At 36.9% G+C, this 19,619-nt stretch overlaps 1 protein-coding gene across 1 annotated transcript in view; it reads left to right on the forward strand.

The window, feature by feature from the left end:
* ADAMTS20 (ADAM metallopeptidase with thrombospondin type 1 motif 20) overlaps positions 1 to 19,619 on the forward strand; it is a 97,404-nt gene that overhangs the window by 65,062 nt on the left and 12,723 nt on the right. The window contains exon 29 of the mRNA XM_063323122.1: positions 18,351 to 18,518. Coding sequence (XP_063179192.1) covers positions 18,351 to 18,518 — 168 coding nt within the window. The remainder of the gene's footprint in view (positions 1 to 18,350; positions 18,519 to 19,619) is intronic.

The raw sequence follows: 19,619 nt of genomic DNA on the forward strand, positions 1-19,619 counted from the left end.
GATAACAGTGAAATAATAATGCATGTGAAATATAGTCTAAGTAGTTTTATTAAGCAATTGTTCCTTCAGTCATTGAATTAAATGGGAAACAGCCATTTACTTCAGTGGGAACAATATCATGCTCTGTAAAACATCATAGGGAATATTTTGAAAATTACCAGAAATCATCATAGCTGATAGCGATACCTAATAGGTTGTTCTATTTTGAAGGATTATTTGATCTGTTTTTAAATTTAAAAGTATATGCTGTAATTTATACTGTAGTATTATCTACATATTTATATTTGTAAAAAGAAAAAAAGCTTTTTAGCACATAACTTTTTTCTAATAGTATATTTAAGTATAAAATAACTCACACACATGTATATTACACTGTCGTCAAACATTTTACTCCATATTACATGTACATTTGTGTATAAAAATTTATATTTGTGGTTTTAAAACAGTGACTAATTAAAACTGTCTATGTATAATTATGTATGTAACTATAATATGTTATTGTCTACATGTCACTGTCTATTAATGTGTAAAAATGCCTACAATAATCAGCATTAATCTTTAAAATTGCCACTAGCAAATTATTAACATCCTCCTGAAGTAATCCTTGCAAGCTCTACAATATAGAGTACGTTATATTTCCCAAGCTGTGAATTTGACAACAATATTTATTATTGTGCTCAATTCTAAGGAGAATAATAATGGCAATCAAAGGAGGTTGGATCCAGTTCTGGTTCCATCAAAATCAGTTAAAAACTTGTCATTAACATCCCTGGGAGATGGGATAGGACAACAGTCCTTTTCTTTTATTATTATTTTTTTTAATTACTAAAACGATGTAATTTGGTTCTTTGAATTAACATGGAAATATTTTTTTAAATATTGTCAAATTTCAATTTTAAATGATTTATTAGTGTTTATATGTTCTAGTTTATTGCAAATAGACTTTAAAATGAAAGTTTGAATGAATAATTTACCACAGTTATCTCTTTCTTCCACTGTGCAAAGCAGAGTTTTGGGTTTGTGTTCAACAAGCACCAGAGTATCTTATTTAGCCATTAGCCAAATAATTAGTGGTAACCTGTTAATGCTTAATTAATGAATGTACTTCAGGTACTTAGAAGACAAGCAGGGCATTCAGCACACAGTTGCCTTTGAACTTAATATTTGTTTTCCTTTTAGATCGAAAGTTATTCACAGCCTGTTCATTCCCTGAGCGATGCAGTTTGTCCTGCACTAACAGGTTACCTGTAAGCTATTGCGATGTGTTGTAAATGTTACATATGGCTTAGTTTTGCAAAGATTTTCTGCTTGGTTTATATCTCCGCTGACATAAAAAGCCATTTTAATCTTTCAAAACCTTAAGTTTAAAATGGCATCTAGTTACCAGAGAGCTTGTGGCCTCTGTTTTATATGTGATTGCAGGCTCTATGGTTATTCAGTAATACTTTTAATTTCGTCACATTGTCACATGGTGCTGTGCAGAAACAAGCGTTGCAGATTAAGGAAATAAAAGCAGGCTCACATATTAGATATGCTGTCACTTTTTAGTAATTCAGCTAGTTTGAATGGTGCCAACATACAAATTTCAGTTAATTTTTGTTGCTGTTTAAACAGAACAAAGCTTATTCATTGAGGACGACTATTATGAAAGAGCAGGAGAAGGTTTAGTGACAGAAACAGCGTTGTAGCCTAGCACAAACAGCTTCGTTTAGCCTTCACCTATGGGTGGTTGATGAGTGATGTTGATGTGATACTTTGGCAATAGATCATGGCTCTGCCTATCTCATACCTTTCTGGCATACAGTATGCTCTAATATAGGGGACTGTTAATGACTGGACACTCTCTGGAGGCTGGAGTGATCAAGCATGTCACATCTACACTTACTCCCTTCTCTATAAAGACAGCAAGAACCAGATAAAACGCTATTTAAATTTTTGATAAAAGCATTGAGTGATATTTATGTGCCTGAAGAGCAATGCATTACTCTTTTATATCCCCTAGTGAGATTCCAATGTCAAAACTTAAGTAGAAACTGAAATACACGACTTCCCACATGTAGTGTAATCTGCCATAATAGATTCTGCCATCTTTTACTTCTGGCATGCGTGGCACAAACGTTATACAAGGAGAGGGTGACTAGAAGGAAGGGAATTTCTGAGCAATTGCTTTACCTGGTGTCAATTCTTAATGTAAATGAGGTTGATGAATTTAGGAATGTTTGTATAATATTTAAGTGTTTCAAAATTTTGAACATTTTATTTCAAGATTTCATTGCCTAATTGTCATGTATCTGAGTACACTACCTCTTTTTTGATATACAAAACTTATAGTACGGATGTATATATTTTGATATATACATATTTATAATGTATGTATAAGTTAAATAATAGTCAAGGTAAATATAGCTACTTATTTTAATGGAGCTGCACCAGCAGTAAATTTGGCCCACATATCTTGGATATTTTTCTTTTAGATTACTCTAGTTTCATTGTCGAAGGGATTGAGGCAATGATCCAAAACTTCATGAAAGAATGAATAAATTACAAGCTAAAAAGTATGGAAACCATATGTCACATTATATAATGTCAAGAAAAATTCCATTGCATTCTGACAGCTGGCTAAGAGTACTTTGTTCTAGTATAGATTTTTATTATAACCCTTCTTTCCACAGTACATTATTGGGTTTTTGTGTTTAGTTCATGCCATAAGATTTCCGGTTTATTGTATTAATTTGCATTCAGAGCGGTTCAAGTTTTCTGAACCTAATGATAATAAGTTCTTTTTTACTTAAAGCTTGAAAACAGAGAGTATTACAAATTCACCAAGATACCGTAAGGTTTTGAAGATGAACCATGATGACAAGGATTAACAATTTTGTGCTAGAAGAGGTGTAGAATAATCTATCTCAATTGAGTTCAAGAATGCTACTTTGTTACTTTCAATACCAAGCTTTTTTCTTTTGAACAGCATTTCCCACATCCACATACTTTAGTATTCTTAGCCAAACAATTGTCTGTTACCTGACAAAAAGTTAAGTGGGAATATAATCAAATCAGCTGTTAGTTGGATCAATGGTTATGTTTAGCTACAACAAATCTTCAGATACATAGTGCAGATACATATACAATCTTGCAAAACTTTCATGTATAGCACTGATGTAAAGTAGCTATAATAGGGAATAAAATATTATTTTTAGCAGTACTTGGCTGGGAAATAATTTGACACAGTGTAGGATGTTAGAAGATTTCCAGTGCCAAAGCCCTGGCCTGGTACCTGAGCAAAATGTGTAATTGTAGAATCATAGAATACTAGGTTGGAAGGGACCTCCAGGATCGTCTGGTCTAACCTTTCTTGGCAAAAGCACGGTCTAGACAAGATGGCCCAGCACCCTGTCCAGCTGAATCTTAACAGCGTCCAGTGTTGCGGAATCCACCCCTTCCCCGGTGGGATTATTCCAGCAGCTGATTGTTCTCATTGTGAAAAATTTTCCTCTTGCGTCCGATCGGATCTCCCCAGTAGTAACTTGCACTCATCACCCCTCGTCTTTTCCACGTACCTCCTTTTAGAAAGGGAGTCACCATCTTCTTTGTAGCCACCCTTTAAGTACTGGAACATGGTGATAAGGTCTCCCCTACGCAATGTGAACATAACGTTTTGTTTTAATCTTCCTTCTGCTGTTCAAGAGGCGATAATTCTGTTACTCATCTATTATGCTTTCCTTAATGGAGAGTTTTTTATGGTGTCTTCACTTCAAGGATTGCATTTGGCTACTTTCCCCTTTTATCTCAGTTTCTTTTAAGATTTTGCTATTTGTCTCTTGGTTAAATGGTGGTATCTTCCTTTACAGTCTTTTTTTCTGTGCCTCCTAGGTTGTTGCTGCTCAATAGAAAACAAGTGTAAATTTCTTAAAATTCCTGATACATACATGCTTTTACTGTGCTGTGTACCTTTCATTTTATATATTTTCTTCAAAGTTTTACGGAGTGTGAGGAGGAATTACACTGGAGGAATAAAATAGACTATTCATATATGAGAAGACATTACCTTCCAGCTTCACATAGTGAGGAAAGTTTGTTCGCATTTTTGAATGACAAGAATTTTGATATATTTAGGAGTTTGGTTTTATTTTTGGCTCCCCATAGTTTTTCAGTGCTTGCCAAACCCCTTGGAGAGATGGGTAGCCAAACAGCAAGGCTCCTGCTTAGGCAGTTGGTGGTAGCAGTTAATGTTACCTTGAAAGCTTTACATTTCATTAGAGCTTTCATTCTTGTACGAGAGAGGGTAGCAACCTAAATTTTATCAGAGATGTTTTAATGAGGTACGTCGCAACTTGAAATACATGCTTGCTTCTCATCCTTTCTCATTGCTTTAGAAAGAATACATAACTGGATTACTCAATCCCTGTTGTAACTGAGCGTTACCTAAAGGTCGTTGTGGTAGTCTATTATTAAGTAAATCCTCACGGCACATTTGGAACCAGGTAGCTTATTGCGTGCACGTCTGATCCGAGCAGATGCAGCACAGGAAGCTGCTGGAACTTGAAGGTAACAAATATTGCCACAAAAGCAAACTGTTATGCCTTTGCTGTGTACCATCCTCAAATAATCAGTCTTTTTGAGGTGTTCTAGTTTCCCCATCTGAACAGTTTCACATATAGTCATCGTACAGCTTTGTTGCTAAGCACTACCAGTTACGGTTCAGGGCATAGCAAAGCTGAGGTCCACCTTGAGGTTTTTATTTGCTGTTACATCTTCTTGAAAACATCTGCATTTGGAATTTTATTTGACTACTAATGGAAGAGGATTTATACTCTCTAGTGTGAGTTAATTGTAGTGCAGTCATTAGCACTTTGTCTTCTTACGTTTGTTTTCTCAGCATGTTGGGCTTCATGCTCTTTTAGTTCACGTTTATATTGTGAGTTGAGATACGATACGTCCAGTTCTTTTCAAAGTTAAGACTTATGAAGAGTTCGTCCTAAAATTTTACCACATACCAGTTGTGAAGTCAGATAATAAATGTAGAATTATTTTCTTAATTAGTTCAAATTTTTTACAGATACTTTCTGTAATTAAAGGGACCTTAGATTAAAAGTGGACAGACACAACTTCCCAAGAATAGTACTTGTGCAAAGTGCTTTTATGTTGTTCTAACGCTATGAAAAGAACAAAACGCTGCCAACAAACTAGTTATGTCAGTTTTACTTGGTTGTTACTCAAGACATTGAGTATCACAGGCAAATGTTTCACTAACTGTTCAAATTATATTAAAAAAGAAGGCCCACAAAATGTTAGTTTTTCTGAGTTCTTTGGGAACAGTCTAAATCTGGTTGTGCTGAGTTGCCTTTATGCTCAACGATACAGGCAAGATCTGAGCCTTACAGGAGATAATTATATTTTGTTTGTCTGAAGTGTTGATAAAATAAAGATATTTTTTCTTTTTTTTTGTTTTCCTCACTTTTAGGTTTTTTATGTAATTTCAGAAGTATTCCTTGTGATTTCAGAGGATATAGGCATAAAAAAGGTGGATCAGCCCATCTTCTAAGTTACCTTTAAGTGTCAGAAATTAATGTTACTCCTATTCCTTACTGCTCTTCAGACACATAATGTAATATTCTTTAAAGTGGCTCTTTTTCTAGTTCTTCGTTTCTCTTTTTAGTTGCTCCAGAATAATTTTGGTGTAATTCTGTCTTTGCACTTGTGGAAGAAATCTATTGTTACTTTGAATGAATATAAACTTATTTTTTAAAAATTGACATCCCAGTCCCCTTCCAGTGTTGTTACTGCCAGGCATCCCATTGACTTCTGCAGGAGCAGAAGCAGCCCAAACTTGCATAAGTGAAATATTTATTTGTTTTCATTTACATGCAAAAAATCTTGCTATGTATGATAAGTGCCTTCATTCTCTTTTTCTAATGTGTAAAAAGTATTTATATCTTTAAAGATAATCTTTTATATTAAAAGGGAATTCAGAATCGGTGAACTTGGTTTTCAAAACCAGCTTCAGTCTTTTACCTCTACTTCTGCTGCTGCCTAATGTCGAACTTCAGAATACCTCATTACCAAAACAGCACATTTATTTAATATCCCACTGGCTGAAATCTTAATGTTAGCATGTGCTATTCATTTTTTTTCAAAACTTTGGAAATGGGGAGTGCCTTTTCAGAGATAACCGATAACAGATGTCACTACCCAAATAATGTCATAAACCAGACTCGGGATAGTGGATTTCATTTAGGATAATTCTGATAAAAATGAAAGAAAATACTTGTTTCCAAAATTCAAAAACAAATATTTGTGTACTGTTCATCAAGGTTAGAGGAAGTTTCTCCATTTTGGTGCTATGTTGCCTGTATAGCTTGAAATAATAAATAAGTTATAATGTATGTGTGATAATTTAATTTAATGACTGTGACTTGTCTGTGAAATACAGTTGCATTTTAACCCTTCTTTTTTATGCATGTTGTGTGGCTTTGTGTTTATATTTAATGTGTCCTTTATTAAAGAATGCTAATGTTTAAAGCCTTTAAAAAGGAGGGGAGGGGGATGGGAACTCACCACTGAAAGTGAGGGGATTTTACCATTGAGTAACCTTTGCGTTGCAGTGAACTTCATATGATATTTTAGTGACGTTGTTTTCATGGTGGGAGCTCTTATACTTGAGCAGAAAAAAGAAATATGAAAACATTGGCACTGATATAAGCAGTAATTGATGCCATTGAACCGCTGGACTGGAACAGGCAGTTGGCACGTGATCTTTGATGATAAAGCTTGAAGATACCAGCTGTTGAACCTTTTGCTGGAGCTGTAATTTTACAGCCCAGACCTGTTCCCACTTAATGACAAAAACTGTAGAAAACTGTGGATCATAACATAATGCTCAACTCTTAACCTCGAAGACATAATATAATTTTTCACATTCTTAAAGCAACTTTGCATGAGGAGGTTTGCAGAAGTTTCAGATCCAGGATTTAGAAGTAAGACAGGAGAGGAACAGGAGTTAAAGCAAAAAAAAAAAAATCATGGAAGGGGAAAAAAAGCAGGTGGTCTTTAATACCATTCCTAAATATTTATAGCCATTTAATGAGAATGAAAGGAATGTGAAGCTACTGATGTATTTATTTCTTCTTTTGCAGACTTAGAACTATCAGAAAAGCTGAAGGGTTCTGGGTGGTCAGATCCATGTGAAAATCATTCTAAGCTGCCTGTATACACATGGCAGTTTTGAAAACCCCAGTCACAACTCATAAATACTGGTTCAAAGTGGCTTTGAGACCCAAATTTAAAATGTATTAAACATATATTAAAGTGTTAGCATTTCATAACATTTATGAAGGTTAATACACAAATATTTCAGTTATCTGGCACGGGTTAGGAAATGAACAAAATATTCCCTAGGTCTTTATTATGGAAGTTCCTAGTGCTTTGAAAACTGCTGATTGTGGAAGACTGGTGATTCCACTAAGACAGACCGCTATATTGATGAGTATATGTTCTAGCATGCATCTATCTATGGCCCTTTCACTTCAGTGAGAGCAGGGATTTAGATTTCCTGCTGAATCAGTCCTTCAGAAGCTTGCGCGCGTGCTCACGTTCATGCACGTGACTGTGATGTTGGAAAGATTGATCTGTAAGTAAATTGAAAATACACAGAAGAGTGGCTTAGGTCAAAAATAAGCTGGAATTCAACATGTGAAGGTAGGTAAAAAGTTGTATTACTTATCTAAAATGTAAACATATTTTTGTGACCAATTAATATTTAAAATAATTTGTGTTGTTTTTCTTAATTCTTTAGCTGATGCTTAGTTAGGTGCCATAGAATTATATTTTTGTATACTTCTAAAAAGTTTGAAAAAATTTCTGACAATACCGTACCGTTCCAGTATATATATTGCTTTGTATTTCCAGTTTTCTTTAAAGTTCAAATACAAAATCTTAGTTTTTAATCAAATGAAAAAAGTGAAGAGATGCTTTTTATAGAGCAGATGGACACACGTAGCTCATGTATTTGTTATTCCTTTAAGATCTCAGCAACTGTTTTGCTGCTGCTAACATGATTAAAAATGATAAATCAGAGACTGCAGTTGCTGCGATATAGTGTTTCTTTGGCTCTTGTTTAGGTTTTTTGCAAACTCAGCTAAAACTAATTGGTCTAACATTGTAAGACTGCATTATCTCTAGTTACTTTTGTAACTGGTTAATTGAAAGGACCCTATCTCTGAAGATTAAAAAAGAAGAATGCATAAACTGAAGTTTTAAATTGTGAAAAGTATGTAAACATATGCTTTTTCCTGGGCAAATGTAGCTTCTGCACCAGAGATCCTCCATCATGTTAAAAATATGCCACTTTTATTGAGAAGACTTATGAATAAAATGTCACTCTCAAGGGGTGATCGTTACTTTTCAGTGAGAATGCAGATTATGTCATTCCTGTGCATTTGTTCAGTTTTCCTGAGCTTCACAAGGGACAGGAGACCGTCCTCCCTGTGAAGCAGTCTGTTAAATTGTGCCTGGGTGTTGGAAACAACAGTGGATTCGCTTTGGGTTGCTGCTTATTTTTTGTGGAGGTTTGTGAACACAGCTGCTGGATACATCTGTCGTTCTCCTTTTGGAAAACATGTCTAGAAATCTATCCATTTATTGGAAACGGGGAAAAAACCCTGCATGTCTTTAGCTCACGCTGGCTTTCCCTGTAGTCTCCTATCTCCATTTCTGACGCCTTTCTTTCTTGATGCTTGCACTTTAAGCACTGTTTCTCTCCAGTGCTGCTGCCTTCAGTTATTGCTGAAAGGTGTTACTGCTGTTACGTGACTGTGCAATAAAGAAAGCTGAGACTTGCCGAACTCTGGCCAAGTCAGCAATTTGACGTCTGTAACGGTGTAATGATGAAAGTGCCTATACCAAATACTTTCTAGGAGGTATCGAATGCAAAGAGCAGGATTGCTGTTCAGGCTTATAAATTTGACACAAATTTATACTTGTAGATTAACATTTTCAGAAGGACCTAGTGAGGGTTTAGCTCTGTTCCTGTTTGCCACTGATTTCAGAAGGAGAGGTAAGGCAGAATTGTCGGTTGGGGTTTTGGTTTGGTTTGTTGTTTTTTGTTTTTGTTTTTGTTTTTTTTTTTAATTTACCACTGTTATGTATTTTTAATTGGGATTTGCCTCAGCCGTCTGTCTGGTGTATGTATCATTCAACTGAAAGATGATAAAATTTAGGTACCCGTACCGGATATACACTGTTGCAGGAATGCTGGCTGAGCGATGTAGTTTATCTCTTCCCTCCCTCCCGGCAATTAATAATCTGATCATATTTCTCATTGTTTTAATATATACTGTCATTAATTACAGTGATAATGTTGGCTTGAACGAGGGCTGATGATGAAGCTCTTAACAGAGGTACGTGCAGACCCTTCAGTGGCACTTGGGACCTGCATGTGAGGTAGCAGAACCTGCCAAATGGCTGCTGAAAGGAGGCAGGAATACCTATTGTTGTCCTGATTCTCAGGTGGTAACCAGATGCGACAGATTCAAATCAAGAGCAAGTAAGGCAGGAAGAACAACTATACAATTCAATTTTTACTCTAGTTGAGAGATGAATTGGAACCCATAAAGGAAGTGTTAAATGAGATGCCAAATGTGATACGTCATTACTGTTGAAGGACATATTAATCATCAACTCATGGTGATTATTATTTTAAAATTTTCAAAAATATCAAGCAGACATTAACAGAAGCACAAAATATCTTCAGCTAGTGGAAGGCTTGTTATTACACCTCACCAATGCTGTCACGTAGCAGCGTTAGCACATCTGCCACGGGGAGATGGTTCTCTGTTAGGTTGCTGCTGTGTCTGATAGTGAGCACTTCCTCTGGGAAGCCAAAACCTGAAAGAGAGTAGTATTTGGGGAACAGGTCATGACAACTAATTCTGAATAGGACTTGGACTCAACTGTTCATGTTTGATTTCAGTAAAGTATGATATTAATTTTCTGTGAGGAATTTCCCTCTTTTCATGGTCTTTCTTTTATTTTTGCCACTGTTCTGTTCATCTTGTTTATTTTCCTCCTCTTCCACTCTGCCACGCAACCTTCCATCAACACCCACGCTAATATCTCCATAATGTGTGTGAAATGGCTTTGCCACAACACGGAATACAACATAATTGGTCTTCAATGCCTTGAATTATACTCTTAAGGAAAATGAGAAGATGGTAGTCTCTTTCCTTTATGCCATTCTTGTCCAAAATTTGCGTCAAATTTGATTCCTTGTTAGGAAACTTGGACTTGAATATTGCTTGAGCCCAGATTTTCCTTTCTGAATTATGTGATTAATATTTTTTAGGCTTTACACTGAACCTTTATAACAGGCTTTTGTTTTACTTATCCATTCTTAGTCTCCCTAAAGCTTTTTTAGCTGGCATCAGGACTTTTCACTCTTTATAGCAGCAGAGTACTGGAGTCACCTCCAAACAATGAGACAACACCTTTCTTTTGAAAGAAAAAGGATAGAGCTTTGTCTAGAAACAAAATCGTGTCTCTTGTAAGTTGCAAATTAATTTGCTTCTTAAAATGAAGAGTAGTAAGACTTAAATGTTTCAAAAATAAAAGTAGAAAATGCAGGAATAGCTATATAATATGTAAAGTCTGATCAGTAGCTTGAGGTAATAGATCATGCTTTGAGATATTAGAGGCAAAATTAAAAGACTTATGCACAGATCTAACTCGAATGAATAAATGAAATTCTGCAGATGATCATTAAATGGAATTTCAAGAGTTCTGGTTTTGATTTTTCCAACAGCTGCAGAGAGTATGACAGTTCACCTGCCATCCAGGCAGATGGCTGTTTTGCTGAGAGGTCTCCCTCGTTAAGGCTGCTGCCAGCTGCACAGGACAAAAAAATTCAGACCATGAGGTGGCAACTTTAAATACTGTCTAAAATTCCTCTGTAGCATCGTCAGTAGAGTTGGACTTCTGCAGACAAGTGTCACTGACCTCGGAGGACTATCTGTCAGTGTCATGGGAGCCAAAGCTGTGCTGTGGACTGAACTTTGCAAAGTGTTTTCGGGCTGGTGTTTGTGTTGCGTCTTACTGAACCACAGGAGTGATGGTTTCTCAGCTTTCACGTTTTGATACGCAAGAGGTCAAACAGATTCAAGAGATGCTATGTTTCCTCATGCATAGGCAACAGACAGGGAGGAATGTACAGTGGAGGCTACTTGGAGTATTCTACAAGTAGACATCACTCATCAGTCATTCATCAGCTCGAGAGAAAGGGACCTGCTGGAACTTGCTGGGCTCAGCTGGCTGTGCATTTGGCCATTAGAAATACAGGCTTGCTTGATTTAAAAAAGAAAAAAAAAATGTTACTTAGCTTAGAGGTCCAGTCAAATAGTGTGGTAGGAATGTCATCTAGGTAGTGTTTGGATCAGGGCGTAGCATTGCAGACCTAGTGTGAATACAGTTCACTCTTACAGGAAAGAAGTACATTTACTATTAATTTCCGTCAAAGATCCCGTGACGCAGTATGATTGCAAATAATACTGCAGCAAGTAGTTTTCACTCTAGATTTTATCTTCCAAATGTCATCTAGAAATCCACAAATTGGGAAGGCCGCAAAGAACTTGAACAAAGAATAATAATACTGGGTATGTGCTTGTTGGGTATGTGCTTTTTGTCGTGGTGTATTTTCACTCTAGTGCTTCGGTTGATACACAGCATACAGTCTTGGATACCTCCTTGTAAAAAACATGCAGACAGTTGGAGTGCTCAGAGGACAGCCACATGAATGGTAAGAGGCTTGGACAAAGTGAGGAATGAGAAAAGGCTGGGGTAGCTGTGTTTTTTCAAGACCAAGTCTATAGAAGAATGGACTGAATGAGGTATTCTTCCAACACATAATCAGTGATTATATAGAGGTGAGTTTTCCCGAGTCTGCTACGGGTAGAATGAGAAATAACCGTCTTATTTAACAGTAAGAGAGACTAGTTAACTCCTAAGATACTTTTTCTAACTGTAAGGATGGCTATGCAGTGGAAAAATGCAGGCAAGGGAGGTTGTAACATCCCTGTCGTTGAAGACAAGACTGACAGACTGCTGTCAGGAATGGTCCAGGTGTAAGCTGATCCGAACTCTGGACAGCACGGTGGGCTGGATGAAGTCTTTGAGTCCTTCTTAGCCCAGCCTTCCTCCCTTCCATTGCTGTAGCTGCAAAAGCGTATTTAGAAATGTGTCAAAGCAGACTCAGACTGCAGCTGCAAGGGGGACTTAATCAAATCAAGACATTTTCTGAACACCAGAGGAATGTGATATAACACTGACCTTTCGAAATGAAGCTATACTCAATGACGTGACTTAAAAATATCTTCAGTGTAACTTCTGTAGTTAACATAGGTGTAACTTAGATGTAACAGTAAATCATACACATACCCCTTGGAATTCAGTCCACTTCTTCTCAGGAGTGATGGGATGTTTGGTCTTTTGTAACCGTGGTCCTTTCTGAGTGCTTGAGCTAATGGCACAAGTGTTTGTACTTCTTTTAGTGAAGAATTACTGACTCTGAATCAAAAAATTCAGTAGGGCCTAATTACAAAGCCTCAACTAAGTGATGCTCAAAGTAATATTTTACTAGTGTCGTGTGCAATTGTGGTCCTAGTCTACTTCTAGCATAGTTTTCAAAGAGCCCAAACAGACTTTTGTGCTAACCAAAGTTGTCAGACAATTCAAGTAACTACTGCGCTTAACCCTGTAGGTTTGTTACTCTGAACCATTATATAAATATATCATTTTTATAAACTGGTCTTCCAGTTGCAGAAGTGCCTGACAAAAAAACAACCAAACAAAAACCAACAAACATTTGTAATACATTTTATCCTTTTTCAGCGCTAGTGTTGTGGCTTAACGCTGGGAGGCAGTTAAGCCCCACGCAGCCGCTCGCTCGCTCCACCCCGGTGGGATGGGGGAGAGAATCGGAAGGACAAAAGTGAGAAAACTTGTGGCGTTAAGATAAAGCCATTTTAATACTAAAGCAAAAGCTGCACCAACAAGGAAAGCAAAATAAGGAATTCATTCACTATGTCCCATCAACAGGCAGGTGTTTATCCATCTCCAGGAAAGCAGGGCTCCATCACACGTAACGGTTACTTGGGAAGACAAACGCCATCACCCTTCCTCCTCCTACCCCCAGCTTTGGTTGCTGAACACAATCTCATATGGTCTGGGACATCCCTTGGGTCAGCTGTCCCAGCTGTGTCCCCTCAAAGCCTCATGTGCACCCCCAGCCTACTCGCTGGCAGGGCAGCGTGGGGAACAGAAAAGGCCTTGATGCCGTGTAAGCACCGTTCAAAAGTAAATAAAATATCCGTGTGTTATCAACACTGTTTTAGTCACAAATCCAAATCTTTGCACCATACTAGCTACTATGAAGAAAATTAACTCTATCCCAGCCAAAACCAGTATACAGTACTACTTTCAGTGAGTCATTTATATTTCAGTCCTTTTATAGTTAATATGAATACAAAAAGAAACTGCTATATGCTTTACATTTACCGGGCTGTTTTTCAGTAACCAGAAGTCCACTGAGCTACCAGCTAAGCTACACAAAACACTCCCTTGAAAGAAAAGAAAATTTAGAAAAAAAATCCACCAAATAATCCAAGGTCTTCAACTCTTCAGTGAAGTAATAACAATAGCAAAAGAATCCAGAAGCTTTTAGTGAAACTGCCTGCCAGCTGCAGAAAAAGCCTTAATTTGGTAGGAACCGATGATGGCATGCCTGTCGGAGAGTCCGTCTGTGCCACAGAAAGCACCAGGAGTTCTGTCAGGCCGATCCTCACAGAATTTTATTACTATGAAAAAAACCCAAACAGATGAATCCTAGTTACCAGGGTTATGGAATGACTTTGAACAATAGTAATCAAGTCCAGCTTTTTAGCTGTAGTTTTATGTTTTTAAAAGAACGTGACATATGGGAAATATTACTTTAGCCAATGTTGAGACAAGTGCTAGAATTTCTGTGTAAAATGGTTACAGGATGGGTTTTTTCAACTTGCTTTTTTTTAAAGAAAAGTTCGTATTTCTTTTGAGATTTAAAGATTTGGGATTTTATTTTTTTTTCCTACATATGCAATCTGCAGAAAATATATGGAAAATGTACTCTCCATAAGCCTCCAATTGGGTGGAATGTCATACAGGTGAAGCCACATTACGGACATATTGAGCCATAACGATCATGTTGTTCTTGACCACATTCAAGTTTGAATGGAAGGAGGTCGAGCAGCGAAGAGAGTTAAGTGCAGTATATTCCACACGTAGCGTGTAATAATGCGCTAGGAGCTCCAAGAAGAACACAGGCTTACGTTGCTCTTGACCATGTTCAAGTTTGAATGGAAGGAGGTCAAGCAGCAAGGGAGTTAAGCGCAGTATATTCCACAGGTAGCCGTGTAATAATGCATTAGGAGCTCCAAGAAGGAACACAGGCTTACAAAGGGCAAAATTCATCCTTATAGCAATGCGCTATAGGCTAGATGCGCTAAAAGGATACGAGTGGCTTCCGGAGCACAGAACAAGGCTTCGCGCCTGTACAAATGAGAATTTGACGCTTCTTACTGATGATACAAAGCTGAGAGGAAGCTGGTCAGGCAGGTGTCTTGGGTCAGCGTGTGCAATGTGCAGCTCTCTAAGGAAAACGCCAGTGGCAGGGATAGAAATTAATGCAAGATATCTCCCTGTAAGCTGTATGTAGATGCCTTTAGCCACTTGGGAGTCCCACTTGGGGATCTTCTCTATTTCATTAAATGAGCATTTTGTGAAAAAACTCCCCGGAAAAAGTTACACGTGGATGTTTTCTTGGTCTGAGTTGGCAACATTCTGTAAGTTATTGTCTTTTACAGCAAGATAGGAAAAAAAACCCAAACAAACAACAAACAAACATGGATGACTTGTCCAAAGTTACATTTCTGGAAATTTAAATTATATTTTTTATAATTAAATTAATTTTTAAGTGCAAAACTATTTTTACAATAATTGAAAATAATTTCTACCTACAGCTTTTAAGTCTTTCATTTCTGTTTCTGCATTTAGCATTAAGATAACAATAGGTTTCAGCTGGCTTGAGTCATCAAAGCTAAACAGTATTTGCATGAAAGAAAGTTTAATTAGTATTTGAAATAAGTGTTCATAAAGCCTCTCTTATTCTTAACATCCAAACTGCTATTTTCCTTTCTGAACTCCCTCTTCAGCTTCCCATCCAATATGATTGAAAACAAATTGCTGTATAATTGTACTCTAATTACAAAATTCAGTAGAATGTCTTTATGAAAGAGAATGGCAAATAATCTTTTTATGCAGGCATTGCTCTTTAATGACTAAAAATACCTTACTATTATAATAGGCTAACTTAACACACAAATCTTCAATTTCTTTCTTTAGAAGAAAGAATAGCACAAATTATAAAGATTAAATTAGGCCATTTAAATACAAAAGAGATGTAACTCAGTTGAGTTTGGACCAATGAAAAGATAAAAAAAACCCATAACAACAAACCAACAACAATAAAACCAGACCCAATTCTAACTTGTGTAGAAGTAAACATATAATGTTGTACCTAGTGGGTAGAGATATTATCGTAGAATGGTTAGAATTGACAGGGACCTTAAAGATCATCTAGTTCCAACCCCCCTGCCATGGGCAGGGTCACCTTCCACTAGATGAGAAGATCTTTAGAAGACTGAGGTGCAGGGTAAAAGACTTCTTTGCCTATTCTATTGCTGTTAGCAGCTGTTAGCCCTGTACAATAAATCTCATTTTTGTTGAGTAAAAGGTATAAGCTGTATAAACAAATATGTATGTATATGGAAAAGTGTTGTCTTGATACTTAATGTTGAGGGCAATGGGAAATTAAAGAGTGCAATTATTCTGTGCAGTGGTAGCCTCATCTCCTGAAGCAAAGGCTTCTTAGGACACCTTCTGTGGTTGCAGTTCTCCGCCTGGACCACCATCCCTAGAAGGGCTCACTCTGTCTGACAGCCCTCTGGAGCCTAATTAATGCTTCACAGGTGAAAGTCGTTGAGGAAGGGGGAGCATGTGGTGTTTTCCTAACACATCATAGGAGGAGGTTAAGGAACTCTGTGATGCATTTCACTTACGTACTACTGAAGAATGAAAAGACTCTTCAGAGTTCAGGGGTCCTTTATGTTTTATTTTATGGTTGAAATTCCTTAAAAAAGCTTCAAGGGAGGGAAAAATCAATTATCAAGATCATATTAGTTTTCAAGCATAAATGTTATCTTGCCTGCTTTGGTAATTAAACCCTCTGAATTCAGAGCTGAGTTTTCTGAAAGCCCTTTATAATTATATGGTTTGCAGAGTTTTAAGTTTTCTGACCTACGTTGTTCATAGATAAAAGGAAAGAAAGAATTTCTTTTCAAGTAATTTCGGTTCTACCAAAATTTTTCTACCTTAAAGTATTTTCTAAATTAATGAAACAAAAATTGTAAAACTACATGAATGGTACTTTTCAATGATAAATTTAAAGATTTTGCTGAGAGCAAAAGGATTAAATTTTGAAACAAATATTCTTATTTACCGGAATTGCATAACAGGCATATAAGAAGCAAGTTTTGACCAAATCAGTACCCTTATCTTTTTGCAAATACAATTATAGCTGCTTAAGAGAAACGTGCTATCCATTGTATTGTGTGATAAAATAAATGTATTGCTTTATTCTGCAAAGATTTAATTTTAAGCACATCGGTACTTTCAATTAAACTCGTAAGATTACACGTATAAATGCTTAAGGACACATACGAATCCCTCTAGTATTTGAGGACAAATGAGTCAGCCAAGATTCTGTTTAATGAGGTATAGTTATTGTGAAAAATGTTTCTGTCATAGTAGGTTAATGTATTATAGTTGCTTATTCTATATTTTAAAAACTTTTCTCCAGCTGTTGTTCTCATGCAAATATTTGCCAGGTTTTCAACTGAAAGATAGATGTTCTGGATTTCATTTCCTGAAAACAGAAGATATATTTTTTAGAAGTGCTTGATTATATTAGCGTGTCATGCCAGTGACATAGATGACAATGTAAGAGAAAAGAAAGAGAAGTATCTTAGGTGCTTTGGAAGAAAGTCTATATTTAAATCCTTTTTCCACGTCCATTTAGAAATTAAATTTGGGTTTGAGTATTAATTCCCTACCTGATTGTGTAGGAAATGTTTATCCAGGTGTAAAATAAAGTACAGAGGAAATTTTAGAACAAATTAAGCGTGTTCTTTTTCCATATAGAAAAGTAATTAACTCAATCGATCAAAACTTTTTGATAGGATGACATAAAATAGGAAGATTAATGACAAGAGTAAGATAGTAATAATACTTAAGTGCTTACATTCAGAATGCTCATGATCCAAGCTAAGTCAGCTGAGTAGCCACCTAATTTGAAAGTGTTTCAGATGTTCCTTATTTGACTGAAAGTTCCCTAGGACCTGCAGCTCTGCTCCGCAGGTGAATAGAAGAGCTCTGCTTTGAAGAATTAAATTCAAACCTCACGAAAGCCTCGTGGCAGTCCAAGAATATAGCAGAAGAACAGCCATTTCTGCAGAAGAATAGCCATTTCTCCAAAAGAGACCGATCTGTCAGACATGCCCCAATCACGGCTAGTGCGTACTGCCAGGGTGGGTTTCACAAAATGTATCTGCAGCCCCGTTGGTTTTACGTTGGAGGTCGGTCAGTCCTAGAGCCAGTCGTGTCTATCATAGCAACTTTCTGGAGAAAACAGGATAACAGGGTAGCGAGGCAAGGCCATGCCTCCAGGGAGTGCACCATAACCTACAGTGTCTGCTTTATACTTCTCTTGCCTCTTGGTCACATGCAGCAAGATACCCAAAGCTCATGGAAGGGAGGTGCCAGAGCAAACAGGACTTCGTAACCTAATACCTGGAAGCATGCCTACCCACGATTTTGCCTTTTCCTTTCTTTAATGCTTATGATAAGCATCATGCTTACATTAAAATAGCAATATATGGACTGGAAACAGGATGTTACTAGAGCATGTTCTTCTGAGATCGTAATGTCAAGCTGTCTCCTGCATGGATATGGATGGCTGAGCTCAGGTATTTGCCAATGATGATGCCAATGAATGAAGAACACGTGAGGGATGTTTGGCGTCTGGTCAGTAACACGCAGTATGAGAGAGCTTACACAAAAATTTCAGATACATACAGTAGATGTTGTGTCCTAATACAGAAACTTATTCCTATAATCGTAGAGTCCGTTTTGGGGAGAGGCCACAGCTTCTTCTGGTTTTCTCATTACTTTGAGATTTTTAGTAAAGTAATGAAATGCACTTCTCTTTTCAGTGTTCTGTCTCCTGTGGAAAAGGTTTGAAGTTTCGTGATGTGCATTGTTTTAATAGCTTTCAAGCTAAAATAGAGGAAGGAAACTGCAGGCATTTGAAAAAACCACGGACCTACAAAATATGTAGAGCTGGAAGATGTCCTGCTTGGAAGACCAGCAGATGGAAAGAGGTATGTCAAATCTGCTCTGATTATGTTCTCGATGAGAGTACAAGACAAGATTGTATTCATGACAAAATGCTTTGATGGAAATAATTGTCAGGAAGGTTTTTTTCTACGCACATCACAATGAAATCTACAAATCAGAAAGTAGTTCATTATATTTTCCTTTTTTCTTTCTTTTAAGAGTAATTAAAAGTAAATATGTGTGAAAACAGAAAGTATTTGGTAATCTGAACCTTGGACTGGATAGGTACTTAGGACTTTCCTCAACTTATCTGGTAAATTCAAAATAACAGTAAAATTTTGAAGTTTAATTCTTACCTTCAGTGAGAGACTCGTTAGTATCACTGTAGTTGCTATCGTAGTCTGAATATTGAAGTGAGCGCAGGTTTGTCAGGGAAGGAGAAGAAAAAGGGATTTTGGGCACAAATACTGGTCTTTTCTCTGGTTTGGTCTTGTAAAAGATCTCTCACCTTGTTGTGACATTGTGTGTAACTGAGCACGTGGCAACATTTTGCATTTTGCTCACTCTTTCAAAGTATAATTCCCCACATTGATAAAGACACGTTGCCACTCGCCACACTTGATAGAGCAATATCTACTTTATGATTAGGATTTTTAGGTAGGCTTTGGGACCTAATGGTGCTCTGCCTGGGTTAAAAAGGGGCTGTCTGTCTCAGGCAGCCTTAGCGTTGTAGGGAAATACCTTTGGCCAGGAAGGAGGAGCAGAGGCGTGTGGCAGGAAGGGTTTGAACCTTTTGAAGCTCATCAGGATTTAAGTTCCTTAGTTCTACCTGCAAAAGAAAGAGAAGTGTCCCCAACACGTTGCACCATTTGCAATGTTTTTCTAACCCGGAATACTGAGATTTTTTTATTTTTTTTTTATTTTAATATTTACATTTTAAAGCAACAGATAAGACTGTCAATCTCTAATAAAGGAATAACCTAAACTTAGAACTTCAACCGTTTCATCTTGCAAAAATGTAAACTTTTGCTTTGCCTGTGCCTGTAGTCGTTGTTCCTACTGTGAATTAAGGTAAGTGGAAAGATCAGGCTAGGTAACTGGGATGCATTTATTTTTCATATTTATTACAAATCTTGATTTTAATT

This window comes from Chroicocephalus ridibundus, chromosome 1 (assembly GCF_963924245.1).
Source record: "Chroicocephalus ridibundus chromosome 1, bChrRid1.1, whole genome shotgun sequence".
Taxonomy (NCBI): Eukaryota; Metazoa; Chordata; class Aves; order Charadriiformes; family Laridae; genus Chroicocephalus; species Chroicocephalus ridibundus.